Source organism: Schistocerca gregaria, chromosome X (genome assembly GCF_023897955.1).
Source record: "Schistocerca gregaria isolate iqSchGreg1 chromosome X, iqSchGreg1.2, whole genome shotgun sequence".
NCBI classification, from domain to species: Eukaryota; Metazoa; Arthropoda; class Insecta; order Orthoptera; family Acrididae; genus Schistocerca; species Schistocerca gregaria.
Window position 1 is genome coordinate 232,716,471 of NC_064931.1, and position 24,331 is coordinate 232,740,801.

Here is a 24,331-nt window from a genome sequence, read left to right on the forward strand (position 1 = left end):
TTTTGAGAATACCTAATTTAAATGTGTAAACATTCATTATATGAATGAATCATATAGAGCAAAGGCCGTCGAACATTTTTGCGTAAGGAGCAATAGTGATATTGGGGCTGGGATATCCGGTCGCATATGTATCGATGTTTTTATTAATTGGTAACCCACATATTTTTATGAGCCCCCAGTAGAGTAGCTATAGAAAGATTGTAATATGTTGACCGGTAGCCCCCAAGTACTGATCATTAAAATCTGCACCATTCGATACACTTCGTGTCAGTTGTTCTCTATTTCAAATTGCTGCCACATTCAGCGACCTAAAATTGTGATACTGTATTTGCCTGACGAAGTTTTGTTGTTTTATCTGTGTGTGCATGTCATTTATTGATTAATAACAGTAACTGCACTTATATTTTAGACGTTAATGCCGGCGCTGCCTAACGTTTTTCTCGCCGTCGTGCGGCGCAGGTTTTCATACTTTACTTCATCTGGCAGCGCTGCTTTTTGCGTTTCCCGTCGTGGAGCAGCGGTCGTGTTCAAACGCTCGAGGCTATTATTTTAGTATATTGATGTTTACTAAATTAATCATAAGTTATGTGATATCTTATTTTTTAGAGAGATCTCTCGCTGGAAGATCAGACAAAATAATCGTATTCACCGCTATTCGTTGTACCTAGCTCATAGGTAAGACGTTACACACTTGTGCTTCCCTGGTAGCATATTTGAGAGGCTACCTGTAGCGCCGCCACCCATCGTAACTTCATGCAACTATAGGGGCTGCAATTGGATTTTTCCAGGATGTCCCACAACAAATACCGCCTTTTTTTCAACCGAAATTGAATAAAAAAGAGTGATGGGTTACTTACTGAACGCGCCCTATATTTTTCTGAAAGTAATGTCAATTGATTACCTTACACAAGTGACAACCTTCCAAAAGCTGATGTAGACTTTCATAGAAGGCTTGTTTCGAATTCAATCAAAGAATTAATATGATTTGTCTTCGAAGTTTTTTTTTAATTAATTATTTTGACATGGGACATGAAGGTCATGAGCTATTTCTCAGTCTTCGGAAATGAGACAGCTACGTTTCAATTCCGTTGGACGCAGAAATAAAACATCAACATTTTTTTCGTATCTTTTACTATCCCCTATTTCTACCAGCAATAGCCCTTTTCGAGACTGAAACTATTACATCAGTCTACACTGTCCGAACACCACAATGTAAAGTGGAGAGAGGTGGACCACCAGTATAAAAGGAGTTGACAGTACAGAAATAGTAACAGCAGAGTGGGTCGGTGAGGAGAGTTCTCGTCATTGGATGTCAACTTAGCAACAAACACATTCGCGAACATTTCAGCCCTTCAGAAACTGCCCCCTCGACTGTTGGTGATGTGGTTGTGGAGTAGAAAAGCGAAGGAAGAACCATAGCTAATCCAAGACCGCACAAACCTCATGTACTGACCGACAGAGATCATCGAACCGAGGCGGGGAGGGTGGGGATTGTAAAAAATCGCGTGAATACTACGGAAGAAGACACTCGTGGCTTCCAAAGTGCTCTTAGCAGTCCAACTAAAACAATGAATGTGTGTAAAGTGTTAGAAAATCTGGGATTCAGTGGTCCAACAGCTCATCCAAAGCCACACATTTCATTAGTCTATGCTAACCGACGCTTGAGCTGGTCTAAAGCGACGCACCTGGACAGTGGAAACGAGTGATTTGGAGTGATGAACGGAAAGGTTTCGTTTTGGGGAATGCCCTGGATAACATTACCTGTGTGGGCTTTCAAAACAATAATGAAATGATGGTGTGGCCATCAACTACGTACCCTCAGACTCAGAGATGAAATATTGAAAGTTGTGGCTGGTTTCGTTGTCTAGGGGCTGGGATACGTAGCTGCTGCATTACAAGCCAAGCAATGCTGAGTCTACAGTTGTTCGTTGTTGTTGTTGTCTTCAGTCCTGAGACTGGTTTGATGCAGCTCTCCATGCTACTCTGTCCTGTGCTAGCTTCTTCATCTCCCAGTACCTACTGCAACCTAAATCCTTCTGAATCTGCTTAGTGGTCTCCCTCTACGATTTTTACCCTCCACGCTGCCCTCCAATGCTAAATTTGTGATCCCTTGATGCCTCAGGACATGTCCTACTAACCGATCCCAGTCTACAGTATACAATATGAATATACACATGAATCGAATGGTCGAAGGTTTCTATCACTCGATAATTGCGAATTTTGAACGTAATATGGACATTTATAAATGAAAGATTGCAATTAAATATATTATGCAGGTACTATTTTAACGACTTTGAATGATGAGTACGATAGCAGAAGTACCTTTAAGAATGCCCTTTATTAGTGTAAAACTCTTATTAGTGTCGATGGTCCAACAATTAAATAAAATATAAATTGACTAACAGGGAAACAATAGATTCCTACATAACGTAATTAGTTATGAACAACATAGCTCGCGAGACATTCACTTCTAAACGCATACTACGTCTTCACTGCAGAAGCCACGGAAATCTCACAAGTGCACTAGCCGGCACTAAGAAATATTTGTATCAGCTGCGACCACGTGCAAACTGCTCCATTTTCCCAGTCTCTTCCGCGACCGTGCATCCGTCGCGCTGTACTGTCGAGGACTTTCGTCTCCTGTGCTCTCACCCGTACTGTTCCGAACTCCCCCACTTCCATACAGTCTCCTCATTGATGAGTGCTGTGATTGGCTACAGCGCTCCCGCCATTTCTCCACGCCAACGCACACTTACAAACGTAATGAAACACGTTCGAAATACTGGATTTACATTGAAATAACCGGAAATTAAATAAACTTTTTCTACGGCTGAACCATAAACACGCTCTAACACACATTATTAAATACATAAACAAATTAAATAAACATATATCAAAGGAATAGAACAGAAGTAAGCCAGTAGCCTAATGTCTCTGTCCTTTCTAAAACACAGTAAATAATTGACCAATTTCTTCATGAATAGTACATATAGAATATAAACAAAGACATAGATGAATAAATATATTTATAAGCATGCTGCTACCGTTTTTTCGTGTAACTATGGAGTACTTATGGCCTGTCGCGATCGATAGTCATCGGCCACTTTGACCTCCAATAACTCATGTACTATTCAAATTACGTACCTGTAATTTATGCCAATTCTGGTTTACACTAATAGCTTTCTAAAGACATGTCGATCGCCAAAATCGGTTGAACCGTTTAGGGTTTGGAAATTCGTTGTTGCGTGTTACTTGTACAATTTACATTCAGATATTACACTTCAAACTAATGAAGATCTTGAAATCTGATTACACCATCAGAATCGTCATGCAAATAATGGTAATGTACATGTTTCTTTTTGAAGTATCATGATTCCTGTGGCTACTATTAATTTCTATATGAACTATAAAATGTCTGCCATTAAGGTTTCACAAAGTCCGCCATCTCCCAGCCACGTGGTCCCTCCAGCTCAGCTAACGTCGGGCACCACGTGGTTGCTGCCGGGGCCGGGCACCGGATTGCCGAGCGGCCCGTGCGGCCACGAACTTAAAATATTTTAAGAGCGCCACAACTCGTCCATTACCTCACACCTGCCATCATGAGTACTGTCAGCAGTGAAGTTCCGGGGAGGTGTTGTTAAGGTACGGGGGTGTTTTGCTTGGGGTGGTGGTGCTTTGGTTGTGGGCACCTTATTGCATTTAAGAAAACAACCAAAGCACCACCACCCCAAGCAAAACACCCCCGTACCTTAACTATATATATATTACAGCCTTGTGTACTGCATGAAGTAGAGGAATCGTCCGAAGACGATGCTTGTTTGTACCAGCTTGACAGTACGTAGCCGCGGGGAGTGGCCGCGCGGTTTGAGGCGCCTTGTCGCGGATTGCGCGGCCCCTCCTGCCAGAGGTTCGAGTCCTCCCTCTGGCATGGGTGTGTGTGTTGTTCTTAGCGTAAGTTAATTTTAGTAGCGTGTAGGTCTAGGGACCGATGACCTCAGCAGTTCGGTCCCTTAGGAATTCACACACATTTGAACAATTTGAACAATGTTCCCAAACGTATAGCAGCATGTGTGAGGCAATGGGTTGTGGCCAACAACATTCTTGAAATGGATTGGCCTGCCCAGAGTCTCGACCTGAGACCAATGGATCACCTTTGGGATGAGTTTGAACGTCGACTTTGCTCCAGAACTCAGCGTCCAACATCACTACCATTACATGTGACAAGATGGCCGTCGTATCAGTTGTGTCTTGACATCGGCACTGTGCTGAAACGGTGTTTTCGTGTTGCAAGTTTAGTTACAGGCAGATGGTGCCTTCACACGCAAGTTACGGAAGTGTCACTTACCCACGTGCGCGTTTTCTGAGGTGTGAATAGGCAAGGCGAGTGTTTAAAGTTTCAGTGCGATCGGTCGCCGCCGGTGTGGAGTAATCGTCCCTCTCCATTTGGCGGGGACTGCGGGTCGCCGTTTGTACTAGATCAGCTGAGGAGAGGCACGCTGACGACAGCCCTCAATAGATAGCATCTCCAGGAGTCAATAAACGATCTTGATTAAACTTGTCAGGTGAGTAAAGGGGCAAAATAATGCAACAGCTATTTTCTTTTTGTTTGTGTCCATTATCACTTTTGAGATATAAATTACATACCAAAAGATAATTTTGGATTGTACGTTTGGAGAAAATATCTTAGAAACGATGATATGCAAAATAATGTTTCTCATATGAAAATTCATATGTAATTAACGTTCTTGAAAATTTTATATTCGGATTTTGTAATGATATTAAATTTCACAAAATACGTCACCACCATTAATTAATTTTGACAAATGAGTTCGATTCCCGACGGGGTCAGGGATTTTCTCGGCCTCGTGATGACTGGGTGTTGTGTGATGTCCTTAGGTTAGTTAGGTTTAAGTAGTTCTAAGTTCTAGGGGACTAATGACCATATATGTTAAGTCCCATAGTGCTCAGAGCCATTTGAACCCTTGTTTTTTTTTTTTCGTCAAATGAAAACTTTTGTTACAACATAAAATTTCAAGTTACATCCAACCATAAAGCCGGTTTCTAAAATACCATTTTCGGAAAATAAGCAGTACACAATGTGGTGTCAGAGAATTTTCAAAATACGTAATCAAATGATCGAAATACTAATTATTAGTCTAGCTATTTATTTTACCTATATTTCTTGTGTAGTTTAAACTATTATTTTACATATTACATTCATTTTTTGTTTACAATTTCACGTAGGTGTAATTTGTTAATTGAAAATAATAAATAACTCATTATTATGATGCAAAATCATTACAATAATGACGACCCGTAAATAAATGCTTAAAACAAACCTGCCGCTTGGGTTCTGAGGCAATCTTCGGCTCCTTTCGGCGGCTGGCTAATTTGGTGAAGGCAACTAGCAACGTACGCGGGGTGCAGGCAAAGCTGTATTATTTGTAGCATCGAACCAAGGTTTGATCACTGTCCTGTGGTACGGAGCAGAGTGGAAGTCCTAAACCAGATGCTCAGACCGCTCTGGGGCGGTACTGGATGCGAATTTCTCGACCTCCGCTATCGGGTGCAGAATCGTAGGGTTCCCCTTAAGCCTTAACAGGTTAGGCGTGCACATGTGGCTTTTTTAGGTTAGAGAATACCTCCCTTAGGATCAAAGACGATTTGCCTGTTAAATCAACCACAGTGACGTCAGAGAATCTTGATCCACGCAGATCAGAGATAGAAGAGATTAATATTAGTTTAGTAAACTGCAGGAGCATCCAAGTAAAGATTTCACGGATAGTACCGCTTACTGAAGATTATAACGCACAATAGCATTGGAAACAGAAAGCTGGTTGAAACCAGACGGCCGGCCGCGGTGGTCTCGCGGTTCTAGGCGCGCAGTCCGGAACCGTGCGACTGCTACGGTCGCAGGTTCGAATCCTGCCTCGGGCATGGATGTGTGTGATGTCCTTAGGTTAGTTAGGTTTAAGTAGTTCTAAGTTCTAGGGGACTAATGACCACAGCAGTTGAGTCCCATAGTGCTCAGAGCCATTTGAACCATTTGAAACCAGACGTCAGTGACAACGAAATCCTAAGTTCAGATTGGAATGTTTATCGTAAGGGTAGGTTAGCCTCCGATGGTGGCGGCGTGTTTATTGCAGTAAAAGATTCGATAAAATCTATAGAAGTCATCACGGATTCCGAATGTGAATTAATCTGGGTGAAACTTAGTATCAAAGAACGGTCACAAATGGTAATCGGATACTTTTATAGACCACCTGGGCCAGGATCTGTAGTTGTAGAGCGCTTCAGACAGAAACTGCAGAATATCATTAAAAATTTTCCTGATCATGTCGTTGTTAAAGGGGGTGACTTCAATTTATCAGGTAGAGATTGGAAATGTTACGCCATCGAAACTGGCGCCAGAGGCAGGGATTCGTGTGACATTGTTCTGGATGTCTTGTCCGAAAATTACCTTGAGCAGATAGAGAACCAACTCGTGAGGGTAACATCTAAGACCTTCTGGCAACCAACAGACCTGAACTTATCGAATCAGTTAAGGCAGAGGAAGGCATCAGTGATCATAAGGCTGTGACGGCATTTGACACTGTCCTGCACCGCTGTTTAGTGGGAAAAAACGAGCTTCCCAAGTGTCGTACGATATTTGCAACTGGATACAACCGATCTCCGGAACACTTCATGTTGCCTCTTCTCAGGATCAGATTGCTGTCACCATCAGCGACCCTAAAACTGTGGCACTGTAATTGCCTGACAATGTGTTGTCTGTGCAAGCGGATGATTAACTGATTAATAAAAGTAACTGTAAATTTAAATGCATTATACAACAGGAGACACGATAAGAAATATTTACTGAATATTTTCAATATCATTTCAGTTCTACTTATTGCGCTGTATTACAACAGCCGTAATGTAAATTTATATTCGTTGCTACAAATACACTCTGAGGGGAAAAAACGACCACAACGAAGAAATTATCCGAAAGGGACTGAAATCGGTTGATATGATGTACATGTACCGACACACAAATGACTAAAACTTCAGAAAAATTGGATGATAGATTCTGGGGAAAGAGTTTCACAAATTCTATACGTTGGTCCACCTCTGGCCATTACACAAGCAGTTATTCGGCCTGGCGTTGATTGATAAAGTTGTTGGATGTCTTGAGGGAAATCGTGCCTAATTCTGACCCACTGGGACGTTAAATTGCTAAAATCCCGAGCTGGCCCGAGGGCCCTGCCCATAATGCTCCAGACGTTCTCAACTGAGTAGAGATCCGGCAACCATGTTGCCCAAGGTAGGGTTTCCCAAGCACAAAGACAAGCAGTAGAAACTCTCGCTATGTGTGGCCGGACATTATCTTACTGAAATGTAAGACCAGGATAGCTTGCCACGAAGGGCAACAAAGCGGGCGTAGAATATCGTCGACGGACCATTGGAAGTTCAAAAACATAACAAAACAAATTTTTTTAACATGCGAAGTTTCTCATCATTTTTTCACTTACTATTGGCTGCATTTTTTGCTGTAGGTACACTTTTCTTCATAAGTAAGAGAGATTCTTCGATGAATTTTGCACAGTATACAAACCATACTTACAGGTGTCTGAAACTCTAGAATTTTCCAATTTTTTAAAAACTGTGGTAAAAATTGAGATAATTAACTATAAAATTTCAGTTTTTTTAAACATGAAGCTTAAAATGTAACAGCTCATTCAATTTTTTCATAAATTAAATGTCGGGCAGATGCCAACTATGCAGAGTTCCCATGCAAGAGTGCAACATATGATTGGCCCAGTATCATACCGACAACACGTGTTCTTAACTTTCAAGTGCACTATAATATTAATCACACGGTAGTTGCTATTAATATCGACAACACGTTGGGTAAACTTCTCTGTCCTCGCTAAGCCCTTTACGTGGTGGTAATTACATCGAGGAAATTTTAATTGAAACCTTAACCTCACAGGTTTCTTTAATCTAAAAAGCGCTCGGAAACTGCTCTTCTATAATCATCGGTCGCTTTTGCTATTGATAGTATTATTCTATAGAAGACACGCGGGAAAAAGAAATGGTTGAAATGGCTCTGAGCACTATGGGACTTAACATTTGTGGTCATCAGTCGCCTAGAACTTAGAACTACTTAAACCTAACTAACCTAAGGACATCACAAACATCCATGCCCGAGGCAGGATTCGAACCTGAGACCGCAGCAGTCGCGCGGCTCCGGATTGAGCGCCTAGAACCGCGAGACCGCCGCGGCTGGCTAGACACGCGGGAAGCTGACCTGCAGTCCGAAATTACACTTGGTGTTGATTGTGGTAGATTTCAGATTTCTAGCAACCTGAGCAGTCTAATGGTTGTGGCATAATAAATCCATGGTGAAATATTGTCGGTTTCACTATGTGTACGAGTCACTTTGATTAATAATAACATTTGTCCTTATAAAGTTTGATAAATAATTTAAATACCAATTTTCTTCTGCTAACTGCATTGTATTACAACAGTTTTAATTAATTTAAGTACCTCATTTGAAGATGACCATCTGTGTAATATGCATTCAGAAATCCATGTTACTTCGGGGTCAGAATCTATACAATAGCGTCTGATCGATACGAGGTGCACACTCCCGTGAGTTGTCAGTAATGTAAGACAAATAATAAAACATCCTCCCCTCACCCCCCTCACCAGCTCTAATTCCGAAGGGGCTACCCTACATAACCCTCTGCTCCTGAACTAGGCGGCCAGCTTTACTTAACTCACAGCAGAGTTCTCCAACGTCACTTAAAATTGAGCACGTCTTAAAATACTACTGTATTTGTATGTATTTTTGTTTTTACTGGCACCCCCTCCCCTCTGATTTAATGGTAAAATGGCCCAGCGGGTAGCCTGTCAAAAACAGAACACAGGTAAAGCATAAAAACAGGAAGAAGTTTACTGAACTGTGAAAAAAGAAGCAAAATAAAAACAGTGAACTGTCCAAGCTCAAGATTTGTAACATCGAACGAATTGCAAGAACGATGTATTGTGGCTGTATTTTAAGACTGGACTGTAAAGCAGGAGATCCGTGTTTGAATCTTCCTCGCGCCCCCCCCCCCTTTTTTTTTTTTACAAAATTATGAAGTTTCCGTCCGGTCACTGACGTTTCTGTTCTTCTTCTGCAGACTTGGCAGTTGTCATACTATACATTGGTAAGAATATATTACCGTCGCAGGTAAATGTGGTGAATAGCGAGAGCAGGCGAAATGCCGCATAGATCTCTCATAGAAATGAAAACAACAAATAAACGGTTGTGAACTATGTTACAAAGAAAGGAATTCAAGATGCAAAACTCCCGATACGGAACGCAAGAGTCGTAACATGTGGTACTTATGTAGGACAAATAGGAGGTACATACGTTTGGAGATCCCTTCCTTACAGCTCGCTGTTGCAAACGGACGTTACACCGCGACACACGCACAAATTTGAATACAGTGAACAGACACGTCAGTGACCGGACGGAAGTAATATAATGGGAAAAAATGGAGCGCAAGCAAGATTTGAACACGGACCTCCCCTTTCGCAGTGCTACAACGTGACCACATAACCACGACCCCGTAGCTATTAAGAGCGCACGGTGTTGCACATCTTGAGCTTGGACCGTTCACTGTTTCGATTTTGCATCGTTTTTCACAGTTCAGTACACCTTCTTCTTGTTTTCATGTTTGATCTATGTTCAGTCTTTGATGGACTATCCACTTTCTTGTGAGTAGAAAATTACACGCGTAGGATTCACTTCGTTAATTGAAGTTTGTGGATCCGGCTCTTATCTACTAGATGCATTTTGTTATAAAACAGTCCGCAGAATCACGGTCCGCACGAATACTTGATTTTGGCCGCATGCCGCCCCCGGGCCGCAATTTGACGACCACTAGTACAGAGCATCGTGCCTGAGGACAAGGATCTCGTTCATCCGGTGATCCTAAAGAGCCCGACGGTACAGCCACAATCATGAGATGTATACGACTTTCGATGCTGGAAAACGTTTGCGAGAAGTTTTTCAGATATAGTTCTGCTGAATGATTTTGGTGCGAATCTGCACTCGAGAAACAATATAATTAAGCCGCAATCACTAGTACATAATCAATTCTTTTCTCCAAGGCTTGCCAATGTACTGAAATGCGCTTGATACAAATCAGGATATTTAGAGGATCACCAACGACAATTCGAAATCCTGCTGAATATTGTTTTATATTGTTTTCTCTGTCGTGTATATTATCTGAGGAAATTTCGTTCATTTTATGTGCATGGTGTAAGAAAACATTATCGTAATTGTAATGATTTTGCATCATAATAGTGAGTTACTTATTAGTTTCAATTAACAAAATACACGTATGTGAAATGGTAAACAAAAAATTAATGTAAAACGTAAAATAATAATTTAAAGCTAATAGAAATATAAGTAAATAAATAACTAGACTAGTAATGAATGTCTAGATAATTTAATTAGGTCTGTTGAAAATACTCTCCCCGCACGTTGTGTACAGCTTATTTTCCGAAACAAGCTTCATTACACATGGATGGTTGTAAATTGAAATTTTATGTTGTAACAAAAGTTTTCACTTTTCAAGTTTAATTAGTGGTGATGGCGTATTTTACAAAATTTCAGATTATTACAAAACTTGATTATACAATTTTCAAGAACGTTAACTACGTATCAGGTTTTATATGAGAAACATTTTTTATATATGATGGTTCCGAAGATATCCCTTCCAAACCTAATCTACAAAGTTACCTTTTGGGGAATGCTTTACACCTGCAAAATGAAACAGTGCAGACAAAAGTACCTATTGCATTATTTTGCCCCCTCTACACACCCGCCAAGTTTTCTGGAGATGGTTTATTGAGTGTTGGGAATGTCCGTTGTGAGTAGCTCTGCCGTCGGTGCGAGCCCCAACCAACACGTACGGCGCTGCTTCTGGAGACTCAGCGGAACGCGACGTGAAGGTAGGTTTCCCGCAGTGCGACTGTTGCGATTATCGTTCAACGTGCAACGATAATCGTAGAGCACTGTTGCTTTGCATTTCTTATGGAGCTGTGTTGCTTCGAGCGTCTGCCGACACAGTCGTTAACGACGATCGTACGTCTCGCATAGTCGTACGGTAAAGCCTGGCTGTAGTCGTCAGTCGCTTTTGATTTCTGTTGTGAAAGGCCACGTGCATGATGGCTCCTCCGTTTTCTGACGCAGATGATGAAAGTCTTGTCGAGAAAATGGCGAATCGTCCGTCACTGTGGCACTTGTCAAATGTGTCCTATAGAGGTGACAGGGCCAAGGACAATACATGGGCTGAGATTGCCAGTGAAACTGCAAAAACAAGTAAGTTTGTCTTTTTTATCTAAATACCAGTATTTACTCTTAGTAATTACTTTATAATCTGCAATGTAAAATTTATTGACGAAAATGCACCACATAATGAACCAAGTTTCAATACATCCAGCAACATAATATTACCTAACGTTGCGCAGTTCGTGTGTATAGTTGGAAAAATAATAATAATAATAATAATAATAATAATAATAACAAATTTGGCGTATTGAAATGGAGCAACACAGACCTAGAAGCACTTAATACACTTACACGATCACAATGCCACAAATATAGAATACATCACATACAGTCAGCAACAGAAAGATTCACATTAAGCAGAAAGGAAGGAGGAAGGGGATTTATCGACATAAAAAACCTACATTACGGACAGGTAGACAATTTAAGAAAATTCTTTATAGAACGAGCAGAAACTAGCAAAATACACAAAGCAGTCACTCATATAAATACATCGGCTACACCATTGCAGTTTCATAACCACTTCTACAACCCTTTAGATCACACAACATCAACAGATACGAAGAAAGTAAATTGGAAAAAGATAGCACTACATGGCAAGCACCCGTATCATCTAACACAGCCACACATCAATCAAGACGCATCCGAACACATGGCTAAGAAAAGGCAATATATACAGTGAGACGGAAGGATTCATGATTGCAATACAGGATCAAACAATAAACGCCAGATATTACAGCAAGCATATTATTAAAGATCCCAATACCACAACAGATAAATGCAGATTTTTGCAAACAACAAATAGATACAGTAGATCACATCACAAGCGGATGTACATTACTAGCAAACACAGAATACCCCAGAAGACATAACAATGTAGCAAAAATAATACATCAACAACTTGCCATACAACATAAACTAATAAAACAACACGTTCCCACATACAAGTATGCTCCACAAAATGTACTGGAGAATGATGAATACAAATTATACTGGAACAGAACCATTATAACAGATAAAACAACACCACATAACAAACCTGATATACTCACCAATAAAAAGAAGTAATTAACACAACTAATCGAAATATCCATACCCAATACAACAAATATACAGAAGAAAACAGTAGAAAAAATTGAAAAATACATCCAACTGGCTGAGGAAGTCAAGGACATGTGGCATCAGGATAAAGTTGACATTATACCAATTATACTATCAACTACAGGAGTCATACCACACAATATCCACCAGTACATCAACGCAATACAGCTACATCCAAACGTATATATATACAACTACAGAAATCTGTAATTATTGGTACATGTTCAACTACCCGAAAGTTCCTAAATGCAATGTAATATATACCGTACAGTTAAAAGGAAGTCACGCTTGATCAAGGTCCGCGTCACTTTCCATTTTTAACCAGACCTAAGGTCTGAGAAAGGAAAGATGATAATCATAGTAACAAGACAATTTTAAAACTTTAGTGTTACATATTATTCGTAACTGCGATCAATGGAGCAAGATTTTTGATATTGCAGTACTACAAGGATGAAAATTATAGCACCGCAATTAATTTCTGTTAACTTGTTGATGTTGGCAGCCCAGCCTCCCATCGGTGCTGAAATACGCAGCAAATGCATCTCTTACTTCCAAGTCGTTCAACATTAGCATACCCACGACCATTTGCCAAACTAATCACATTGTCTGTGGGTGAATTTTGCGAAGGATCTGGCCCATGAACAGAAGATCCAGTTTTTACTGTGTAGGTATCCCTCAGTATGTCGTTTAAGCAGCAGGAAACTATTACAGCACCGTCGACAGTTTAGGGAGTGAATTTATTTGGGTATAGAAAACACGAAAAGCTAATAATCCAAACGCATTTTCAGAAGTCCGGCGAACAAAGCACAGTCTGTAATTAAATAGAGCTTTAGAGTTGTCTCTGATCGGACGTCCTCGCGAGTATGGTTTCAACATGTTTTGATGCAACGGAAAAGCATCATCACCGACGACGACGTCGAAGCTGGGTAGCTTGCTTGGGGCTGGAAGCAGCGCTCCATTATAGAATACTCTTCCCAGAGCAGATCGTTCGAAAATTCCTGCATCACCTTCATTTCCGTAGGATCCCACGTCGATGTAACTGAATTTACAATTTGCGTCGATGACAGCTAGAAGCACTATTGACAAAAACGCTTTGTAGTTATGAGAAAGAGGGCAGATATTTTTTGGCATAGAATTGGAATATGTATCAATGGCTCCTGAACAGTTGGGGAAATCCCATTTCAACTCAAATTCTTTTGCTTTTCTTTTCAACTTTTCTTGAGTCAGTGGCGGCAGCATTAATTATACTAAAGCCTCATTGAGTGTTGCTAACGAGTGTTTTATGAGTGTGCTAATTTCACTTACACTTAATCGAAACTGAAATTATAGCGAATGGAAGGCGTCACCCGTTGCCAAATACATGGAAATAATAACGACCAAACCATTAATACTTATTAATTTACTATCGGTTATTACATTCTAAATTACTATTTTATGTTGGTTTATTTATTATAAATTTGTTTGTAGTTCATCAGTGCAAAAAAACGCTGGAGAAACATAAAAGACACCTATGATAAAAAAAGAAGAAAGAACACCGGCTGAGCGGGTGCTCCAACGAGAAAAGAAAAGAATGAGCTTTGGAGGAAAAATTATCATTTCTAACAACGTCTGAAGAACATCGTGGGTATGTAACCATTTTTCAAAATAAATAAATCGTAAAACTATTATGGATGACATTTATTGTATATTATTTCCTTTCAGGAGCTTCACCATTCTCAAGCAGATTCGTGTGTGACAAGTGATGAGGAAATTTCACTGATGCAAAGCTCAACAAAGACGCCAACAACAATGCCAATTCCGTCTTCGTAATACAATAACAAGCCGAGAAAAAAAGATCAAACAATAGAGAAAAAATTGCAGAAATTCTTGAAAAGAGGCAATAAGATTGAAATGAAATGATGAGCACATTTGTTTTAGAAGAAAGAGATGATGACCTCTGTTTCAAAAGTTTGGCCAGATCCGTAAAAAAATTAACAGCTGGTCTACAGCAACGAGCAAAAACTGAAACGTTACACGTAATAGCAAGGCTGGAAACTGAAATGATAGAGTCAATGCAGCATGGTTCCTACTGAATTTTCAATAGCCAAAGCTTTTGCTGTAGTTCTTCAGCTACTGTTGCGCCTCAGTCATTATCGCCAAATTCTGAAGCAGGCTATTCAGATCAAAGCTCTTCACTAACAGAGCTAATTTCTTTCTCGCAACCTCATAGTCCTTTTGAACTTCGCAAAGTTTTGCCGACGGAGATGAAGCTTTTACATAAATTAATGGATGTAGAATTTTTTTTCTTCCTACAGTTTGTACAACTTTATCTTTCAATAAATTTGTTCGATATTCATTGCTTTTTATTGTCCTTGTTTTTACTGAACATGCTGTAACGTAACAGATTATTCCGAACTGTTATTTCATGCAGTAAAGGTATGCGAGTTTAGAACAGTGGCTTGTGATGCAACCAGGAGTGAGATGTATTCTTTCTTTTTTCACGCAGGCGCACCTGTATGATGCGGCCCAGCCCTGGCTTAAAGAACGCTGCGTACAATCATACTCCGGATCAGTATTAAATTTTATACGATTAATTTCATACTTCGCACATTGTTTTTTATTGTTCATCAACGCTGTTTTTCACAGGCTAACAATAATATCTGCTATCACAGAGTGAATGTAACGGACTTCTCAACGCCTGTTGAGGTAGGTGAACTTCACTTTCTGCACAAAAATTCATCAAGAACTAATAGAGCAAACTGTAGGAGGAGGAAAGTAAGTAGAGAGGATTCGTTTCGGCGCAATTTGTAAGTTTGAAAATGCAGGACAAGAGAATTTCAGAGTGTAAATAACGGCAGCACTTACCTCAAGGTATAAGCAAATTTTTTTCTGTTGCTACAGGGTACAGATTTCTGTGTTATGAATTCACTGTAGGTATTGTCTTTGATTAATTCTAGAACAAAGTCAAACTGCCCAATGGGAAGACGGAAAAATTCGGAGAACTTTTTGCTGTCCCTTCACAGTGGGTGACGACCAATGTTTGATACAGTCCCTCTTAATTTATCACTTTTGAGCTCAAACATACGGTGTATTTTGGCTCTTTTAATCGGATATATGTGGAAAAGTAGTTTCCATCTCATTATAAAAATGCATTTAAATAACACTCTTTCACGCTTACTGAACTTTTAGCTCATTTTATTGACTTTCGCTAGAAAGATGTGACTGCGAATAGAAACACGACACTAGCGAAAAATCAAGTCGCAGACGTTCCGAGTAAATTGTTAACTGACTATTATCGTTCAACAACAATCGTTAAACTATTGTGATAGTAACACGGAGGAACACGTAGCGTAAGTACGCGAGGCAGCTTAACGTGGAGAGACCGTGCACTGCAGTGTGTTCGACGTCAAACGGACAAACCAAAAATAGTCAGGATGGCTTGCCGTAAAGGAACGGCGGCAACTGTCGTAGCTAATTCAAATGATAATGCCGAAGAGAAAACAGCAACAATTAGAGGAGCGGTGAATATACGGGCTGATCAGTTCTTAACGCAACAGCCTAGCGGGAATTTTTTTGCCCTGACGACAGCCAGCCGGTGGGGGCTCTGGTGGGGAATATATTTCCCCTCCGTTCAGTGGCCTTTGCGCAGGCAGCACTTGGCGATGCAATACAGTATACTGAGTGAAAGTTTTTCAAGTGAAAAGATTCGCAGTGCGTACAGAATCGATGCGGCAGTACAGAGATTACTTCAAGAGGAATTTCCTGATGTTCATGTTACTAATCGGAGTCCGATTCATTGAGTGATAAATAAATTGCATGAAACAGGAAGTGTTCTTGACAGGAAACATAGACAATCGCGTACACAACTCACAAAAGAAACTCTGGATAACATTGGGCATGCTCTGGAACGGTCTTCTGGAAAACCATTTCGACGTCTTTCACAGCAGATGGGTATTTCCTATGGCACTGTTCAAACGGCTACGTAGATATTGCCGTATAAAGTAACTGCAGTACAAGAACTTAACCCGGGTGTGCACGTCAAAAGGTTGCATATTTTGTGAATGGATTTTGAACAGAGTGCATGACAGAGAAATATACCGTCACATAACTTTATTTTCGGACGAATAATGGTTTCACCTAGGGGAATAAATTAATTTACAAAATAACCATTATTGGACTGAAAGCTGAAAAGCCTACCATAGTAGACGAAGCACCCCAGAATGTATGGTGCTGTTAGTGGTGACATAATAATAGGCCCAATTTTTTCCAAGAAACAATTAACTGTCAGAAATATGTGGAAAACACTTTGCGGGCATTTCTGGCCAAATAGCTGAGAGAGAACGTGCTTTCATGACGTGTTTCAAAGTGGAATTATCACTAACAACATACGTCCTGCGATTTTTATCTATTGGGGAGAGAACTTGTACAGATCAAATCCACACAGTTTGTGTGAACTTAAGAAATTGCTGCCATTTGATACAGAAACCCGGAGAGTATAATAAGCAATTTCCTAAGAAGGTTTCAGAAATATTTGAACAACGAAGGGAAGCAGTTCCAGCATCTCCTTGCTTAATTTATGTGAGTAATTTAAATTTTTAATTGGTTTACGTTATGTACGTTAGAGATAATGTAGGCGACAAACCATACTGTATTTTCTGCGAAACTTCTGTCACCCGCGCCGCGAGCTCAGCTGCGTTAACGATTGATCACCCTATACAACAACGGTACGAAGACTTGACAGTATTCATTGAAAATTAATTTTCTGGGCGAAAAATGGCACAGGCAAGAGCAAGGGAATTAAAAATGGAATTACATGAGAAAATAACCACAATGGGCGACAAGATAAGTAATATTAATTGGTGCTTGGGAAAGGAGAGAGAGAGAGAGAGAGAATTCACTAAAAAGCAGACAAAACATTATACGCAAGTGCAGCGCTGGCGATGGCGCCTAGAAGAGATGCAACTAAAACCACTCCAGTGTTGAAATCGCAGCAATGCAAGCAGTGCAGAGAAATACTTCGTTCATTAAGTCGAGGACAAATTAAGAGACAAAGGTGGAGCAATAAAAACTGAAGACCTTAATAAACCCCACCAGAGAGAGAAGTTTTGCAAACATCAAACAAACGACGATTAACAATCTAGTCATCGTGGAAGCTACTGACAAAGTGACACGGAAAAGATAATGAACAACAGGAAGGTGCAAGAGACACTGATATGTGAACAACCTAAGAAAAAGAGACCTGTAATGATACTTCACGACATCCCAGAGGACAAAGATGCAAAGGCACTAAAAGACATAATATACAAACAGAACCCTCAAGATGAAGTGTTCGAAGAAAACTTCGAAAGCAGCTTCATAGTACGATTCAGGACAAGATTAATCGGAGGAAAAGTGGTCCGACAAGTTACTGAAGTGAGCCCTGAGGCCAGAACAGTTCTCATGAAGCGGAAAAAGTGTATGTTACATTTCGTTCAGTTTCATTTGAAAAATACCTATTAGTGAGGCGGTGTGCGCAATGCCGTGACTGGTCATCTGGCAAAACATTGTGGTAAACAACTAGAAATTTACGGACACGGTAAGGAAGAAAGCCATATCAGAAAAGATTGCAAAAAAGCAAACAAACAGTAGTGTGTATGCCATGGGAGTAAAAAGTGTACGGGAAACGTATCAAACCCTTCTAACAAGGCACCTTTTAAGAACGGATCACGCATAGGCGTCTCATAACACAAGAAAGGAACACCATTACAGGCCGTCTATGAAAAGAACATAAATCACCATCAAGGAGGAGGGACGCCGAAAGACCGAGGAATTTCTGCCAAAAAGCGAACAGTAAGTTCCATGCAAAGGGCCTGGTATACAGTTCAAAGTAGAGCCTGATGCACCAACGAAAAAGCAAGAAAGAAGTTGGAAAATTCAGAACTACGTGGTGTAACAGAGAAGCAAGATCAAAGGCGGAAGTAAGAGTGACATACGATAAAGCCTAACCGGATTTGGTGACATATAGTGATTAGTTGTCTGTAGAATGCGATAGCCTACAACCCAATGAAAATACTGCGCTGCATATAAAAGTAAAGGAAGATTTTACAGTGTCAGATATGAATGTACAACAAAAACAGTACTAGATTAACTAGTCAGTTCGCACAGGAAACAAACACCTACTATAGAGAATTAGACCGAGCGAGGTGGCGCAGTGGTTAGACACTGGACTCGCATTCGGGAGGGCGGCGGTTCAATCCCGCGTCCGGCCATCCTGATTTAGGTTTTCCGTGATTTCCCTTAAATCGCTGCAGGCACATGCCGGGATGGTTCCTATCAAAGGGCACGGCCGACTTCCTTCCCCGTCCTTCCCTAATCCGATGAGACCGATGACCTCGCTGTCTGGTCTCCTTCCTCAAAACAACCAACCAACCAGAGAAGTAGACAATAGAACACATACCGGAAGAGATCCGCGACAGATTTATGAAAGCATAGACAACGTAATGTAACTCAATAGACTGGAAGATCCGATCACGCTTACTTCGGCGTAAGGACATCTGGTAAGGAATATGTGCCCAATGGAGATATTACCACAAGTAGAAAAACTGGACAATTTATTGCAACAGGTTTCTTTCAGACGAAATGAATTATTTTCTTTAACATTTTGTGATGACGCCCGGTCATACTAAGGGGAATAACAGACGAGAATGGACGGATTGTCTAGTAGATAGGGTGTTTCAAAACTACTTTCGCAAACATTGGGGACAGTTTACTTACTGCAAAAAAAGAAAAAAAGCTCATATATACATATGTCCGAAAATCCTTCGTTCTCGAGTTGTTAATTGACGTTCAACGGTTTTCCAGGAACAACCCATCAGCTTCACTTATCTGTGCACTCGTTCGACGTATTGTATCCTAGATCGCGTTGTGTTACAAGGGAGACTTGTTTCCATTCGGCATTTGTCTGTCTTCAACGTGTCCATAATGTACATGTGCTACAGGTTGTACATTAACTGAAAGGTATTCCGTTCAATCACGGCAGAATATTCATTTTGTTGGCAGCCATACATGATTTTTATGTATGGCCGCACGAATGGTGTTGGACATGGGGCTGCACGGCTGTATGAGATGGTGTTTCCAGACCGAAGAATGCCGTGAAATCCAATGTTTGGTGTTGGGTATCGTCGTGTTGCCGGGACAGGATCTGTAGCACCACAGTCCATTGATCGAGGAAGATCGTGTGCTGCTCGGGCACCTGACCAGGAAGAGCACGTTCCATGAGCTGTCAAAGAAGAGCCAGGTATCAGTGCAAGACAAGGGACCCTTGGTATGTGATGCATTGGCAAGTTCAGCATGGAGGTACTTCACGAGCAGCTCATGTATACGTATCACCTTCAACTTGTAGAGAGCCTTACTCCTGCTGGTCACCCACCATTGGAGAACTTTTGCCGATGGTTTGTTGCACAAACTGACAATCCGTTGTTTGTTTCGGCAGTTTTGTTTACAGACGTAGCAAAGTTTGGCAGAGGTGGAATAACAAATTTTCCACAACCAACACATTTGTGCCGATCTTAATCCTCATGCTACAGTACAAACTAGACAACAGCATCAATTTAATGTGTGGGCTAGAATTGCAGGTGGCACTCTGTTAACGGTGTACATTCTCCCAGCACGTTTACAGGTACTGTCTACAGGTAATTTATTGAGAACACCCTCCAGGACCTGTTAGAAGATGTGCCCCTGCAAATAAGAAGAAGCATGTGGTTTATGCATGATGGAGCTCCAGCTCATTTCAGTCTAAGAGTTCGAGATGCTCTGGCTGTATATCTACCGTGACATATGGATAGGAAGAAGAGGACCAGTTCCATGGCCTGCACGTTCCCCCTATCATAATTCTTCGGATTATTGTCTCTAGGGGGATCTTAAACAACTGGTCTATCCAGCAGACCATCCGGATGTAGAAACTCTTCGTCGACGTGTCATGGAAAACTGTGAAATCATTCGAAACCGTCAGGAAATAATTGAATGAGTGCGACAGTCCATGATTCAAAGAGTGCATGCGTGTTTAGAGGCAAGAGGAGGACACTTCGAGCATTTATTATGAGTTTATGTGTTGATAAGCTCCGATTACTTAAAGTATAAACTTTTATTAATAACTCGTAAACTAAGGGTTTTCGGACATATTTTTATATAGACTTTTTCCTTGTTTTGGAGTAACGAACCTGTCCCCAAAGTTTGTAAAATTATTTTTGAACATCCATCATTCCTAATGGAAATAAAAATAGGATAGCTTAATGCCATTCGAAGTGTCGGCATATTACACTTATCTAGAAAAGTGGCAGAAGAGTTGAAGATTGTTGTATTGTGTCTCCAAGAACGGTATGTTGAGACGGGAAATGTCCTCACTATACCAATAACAGTCCAAATAGTCACCCAAATGCGACGTACTCTGGCAGCAATAATAGGGTTTAATAAAGCCATTGCAGTGACAACAATATCACAGTTTTGCACGTAATCTGTGTGGAAATGTTAACCGGAAAGGAGAGTTGCATCCTGTTTTTCATATATTTTCAATTTATTGAAGACGTCGACGAGTATCTGGTAAGGCTAAAAGGTTTTAGTCACTCAGGACGAAGTAAGCCTCTTGTGTACTCCAGCGTTGCAAATGCGAAGTCAGTGTTGTGGCATAGCCGCCTGACTGATGACTGTGGAAGGCAACTAGAAGAAGCCATTATGAAACTCAGCCTACAGGTATTGAATGCATCTCGCAATCCGCCAGCTTACCAAGGAAGGGTCAGGGCAACGTCAAATACACAAAAACACACGTCACTCGAGAAAATCTGGCGGCAGCGCGACGTGTGAAAGGCTGGAAGACTGAGAGTGGAAAAAACATCGAGTGATCACAGTAGCGTGCCTTGTGCCATCACCTGTAGGGAAATCGAAGACACCATATGAAATGTGCGCATAAAGCCAATATACAACATCAAGGAGGCCGACTGCGAAGAACTGAAGAGGGTGCGTCAGTGTCTGGGTAGTCTATTACTGGGTGATGATGTAGAAGCTACAGTGCAAGAACTGACAGTGGCAACACGTACAGCAATGGGGGTATCGATACCTATCGGGAGAGGCCTTCTAGAGGAGTGCCTTGCATCTGGACCGTGGCGCAGCAGAAATTAAGATGTGGAACAGCAAGCGCCGAAAACCTATACCAGAGTAGCATGAACCAAGAAGAAAGAATCCGACAGCTGCATGGATACTGATATGTTAAACAGTGCTTTAAGGGAGAGTGCCATAAAACAAAAATGGAAACACGGAAACAGTTCCTGGGGATTACCTTAGAAACCGATCCCAGAGCAATACCATAAAAAACTGCCTGCAAGGAAATACTGTCCCCAACAGTGTTAAAAAATGATAGGGCGGAAGCAGAATTTTTTTTAACATTCATCCTCCCTGCTAGTGGAAACACTGCTTCTTGAAGATGAAGAAGAAGAAGATGAGACAGAAAATCAGAACAGCGTACGAAAAATGTCAAAGGAAGACTATAGAAATAATAATTTCGTGCACCCCTTCGTACAATAAGGAATTAGACACATAATTTTAATATTAAAAACGAAAATGTTTGCAGGACCGGATGAGATCCCTGCTGAAGTAATACAAGCCTTACCTGACCAATTAAATATTTGATTACGTGAACTGTACGACAAGTGTTTTTTTCTAAGGAAGGGTCCGTGCACTGTGGAGGAATGTTAAGGTGATGATTATTAGTAAAGCGCAAGACAAGGATCCGATATTACCCAAATCATACAGACTAATTTGTCTTTTGAACATTCTCGGCAAGATATTTGAAAAATTATTATGAAAGAAATTACGAGATTATAGACTGCTACTGACTCGTTCTCACGAGAAACGAAACTGGCGTTCCACGGATCGGAGTGTGAAATGTCAGATACCGTAATTGGAAAGGAAGGTCAGAAAATCTGAAAAGGAACAAGGATAGGTTATGGGAAGAAGTCAAGTTTGTGGATGGAGGAAAAGGACTTTTGGTCAGGTGAATGCAAGGTTATAAATACAAAACAAAATAGGAGTGATGTAGGTGTAGGTTTAATAATGAACAAGAAAATAAGAATGCTGGTACGCTACTATGAACAGTATGGTGAATGCATTATTGTAGCCAAGACAGACAAAGAGCCCACGACCACCAAATTAGTACAAGTTTATATGCCGACGAATTCCGCAAATGACGAGTCTGAAGAAGTACATGATGAGGTAAAAGAAATTATTGAAATAGTTGAGGGAGACAAAAATTTAATGGTTATTGGTGAGTGGAATTCGACAGAAGAAAAAGAAAGAGAAGAAAAAATAGCAGGTGAACATGTAATGGGGGAAAGGAGTGAAAGAGGAAGCCGCCTGGTAGATTTTTTTCAGAGCATAATTTAATCATCGCTTACACGTGGTTTAGGAATCATGAAAGAAGGTTGTATGTGTGGAAGTGACCTGGAGACACTGAAAGGTTTCTTATTGACTATTCAGAGATTTCGAAACCAGATTTTAAATTGTAAGACATTTTCAGGGGCAGATGTGGACTTTGCCCCAATTTACTGGTTACGAACTGTAGATTAAAACTAAAGAAATTGCGAAAAGGTAGGAAATTAAGGAGATGGAACCGGGATAGCTTGAAAGAACCAGAGGTTGTTCAGAATTTCAGAGGGATCATTAGGGAAGGTTTGACAAGAACAGAGGAAAGGAATACAGTAGAAGAAGGGCGGCAGCGTTAAGAGTTCAAATATTGAAGGCAGCAGAGGACTAAACAGGTTAAAAGACGAGGTCTAGAAGAAATCCTTGCGTAACATACGAGCGAAAGGGAATACAAACGTTTAAAAAATGAGATTGGCAGAAAGTGCAAAATTGGTAAGCAGGAATGACTAAATGGCAAATGTAAGGGTTTAGAAGGCTATATCACTAGGGGAAAGATATATATCGCCTACAGGAAAATTAAAGAGGCCTTTGGAGAAAAGAGAACCACCTGTATCAGTATCAAGAGCTCAGATGGAAAACCAGCCCTAAGCAAAGAAGGGAAAGCTGAAAGGTGGAAGGAGTGCACAGAGGGTCTATACAAGCAAGATACACGTGAGGGCAGTATTATCGAAATGGAAGAGGACATAGATGGAGATGAGATGTGAGATATGATACTGTGAGAAGAATTTGACTGACTACTGAAAGACCTAAGTCTATACAAACCCCGGGAAAAGACCACATTCCGTCAGAACTGCCGATAGTTTTGGGTGAGCCACCCATGACAATATTCTTCCATCTGACGAGCAAGATGTGTGAAACAGGTGAAATACCCTCAGGCTTCAAAAAGAGCATAACAATTCCAGTTTCAAAGAAAGCAGGTGCTGACAGGTGAGAAATTTACCCAACTATTAATTTAATAAGTCACAGTTGCAAGTTACTTACATGAATTCTTTACAGAAGAATGGAAAAACTTGTAGAAGCTGACGTCGGGGAAGATAAGTTTGGATATCGGAGAAATGTAGGAACACGTGAGACAATACTGACCCCAAAATAGGTTAGGCAAAGGCAAACCTACGTTTGTAACATTTTTAGACTCAGAGAAAGCTTTTGACAATGTTGACTGGAATGCTCTCTTTCAAATTCTAAAGTTGGCAGTGGTAAAATACAGCGGGAGAAAGGCTATTTACAATCTGTACAGAAATCAGACAGCAGTTATAATAGTCGAGGGGCATGAAATGGAAGCAGTGGTTGAGAAGGGAGTGGGACAGGGTTGTAGCGTATCCCTGTGTTATACGATATGTTCATTGAGAAAGCAGTAAAGGAAACAAAAGAAAAATTTTGGAGTAGGAAATAAAGTCCAGGGAGAAGAAATAAAAGCTTTGAGATTTTCCGATGACATTGTAATTCTGTCAGAGACAGCAAAGGACTTGGAAGAGC

The 24,331-nt window shown here is 40.7% G+C and overlaps 1 protein-coding gene across 4 annotated transcripts in view; it reads left to right on the forward strand.

Annotated features, from left to right (window-relative positions):
* The window catches only part of LOC126297852 (uncharacterized), a 447,299-nt gene that overhangs the window by 347,443 nt on the left and 75,525 nt on the right, over nucleotides 1-24,331 (forward strand). For 2 of the 4 annotated variants that reach the window (XM_049989115.1, XM_049989116.1), the window contains one exon: nucleotides 11,228-11,356. The exons of the other annotated variants lie outside the window; for them this stretch is intronic. In XM_049989115.1, coding sequence (XP_049845072.1) covers nucleotides 11,228-11,356 — 129 coding nt within the window. The remainder of the gene's footprint in view (nucleotides 1-11,227; nucleotides 11,357-24,331) is intronic. 4 annotated transcript variants of the gene reach the window in all.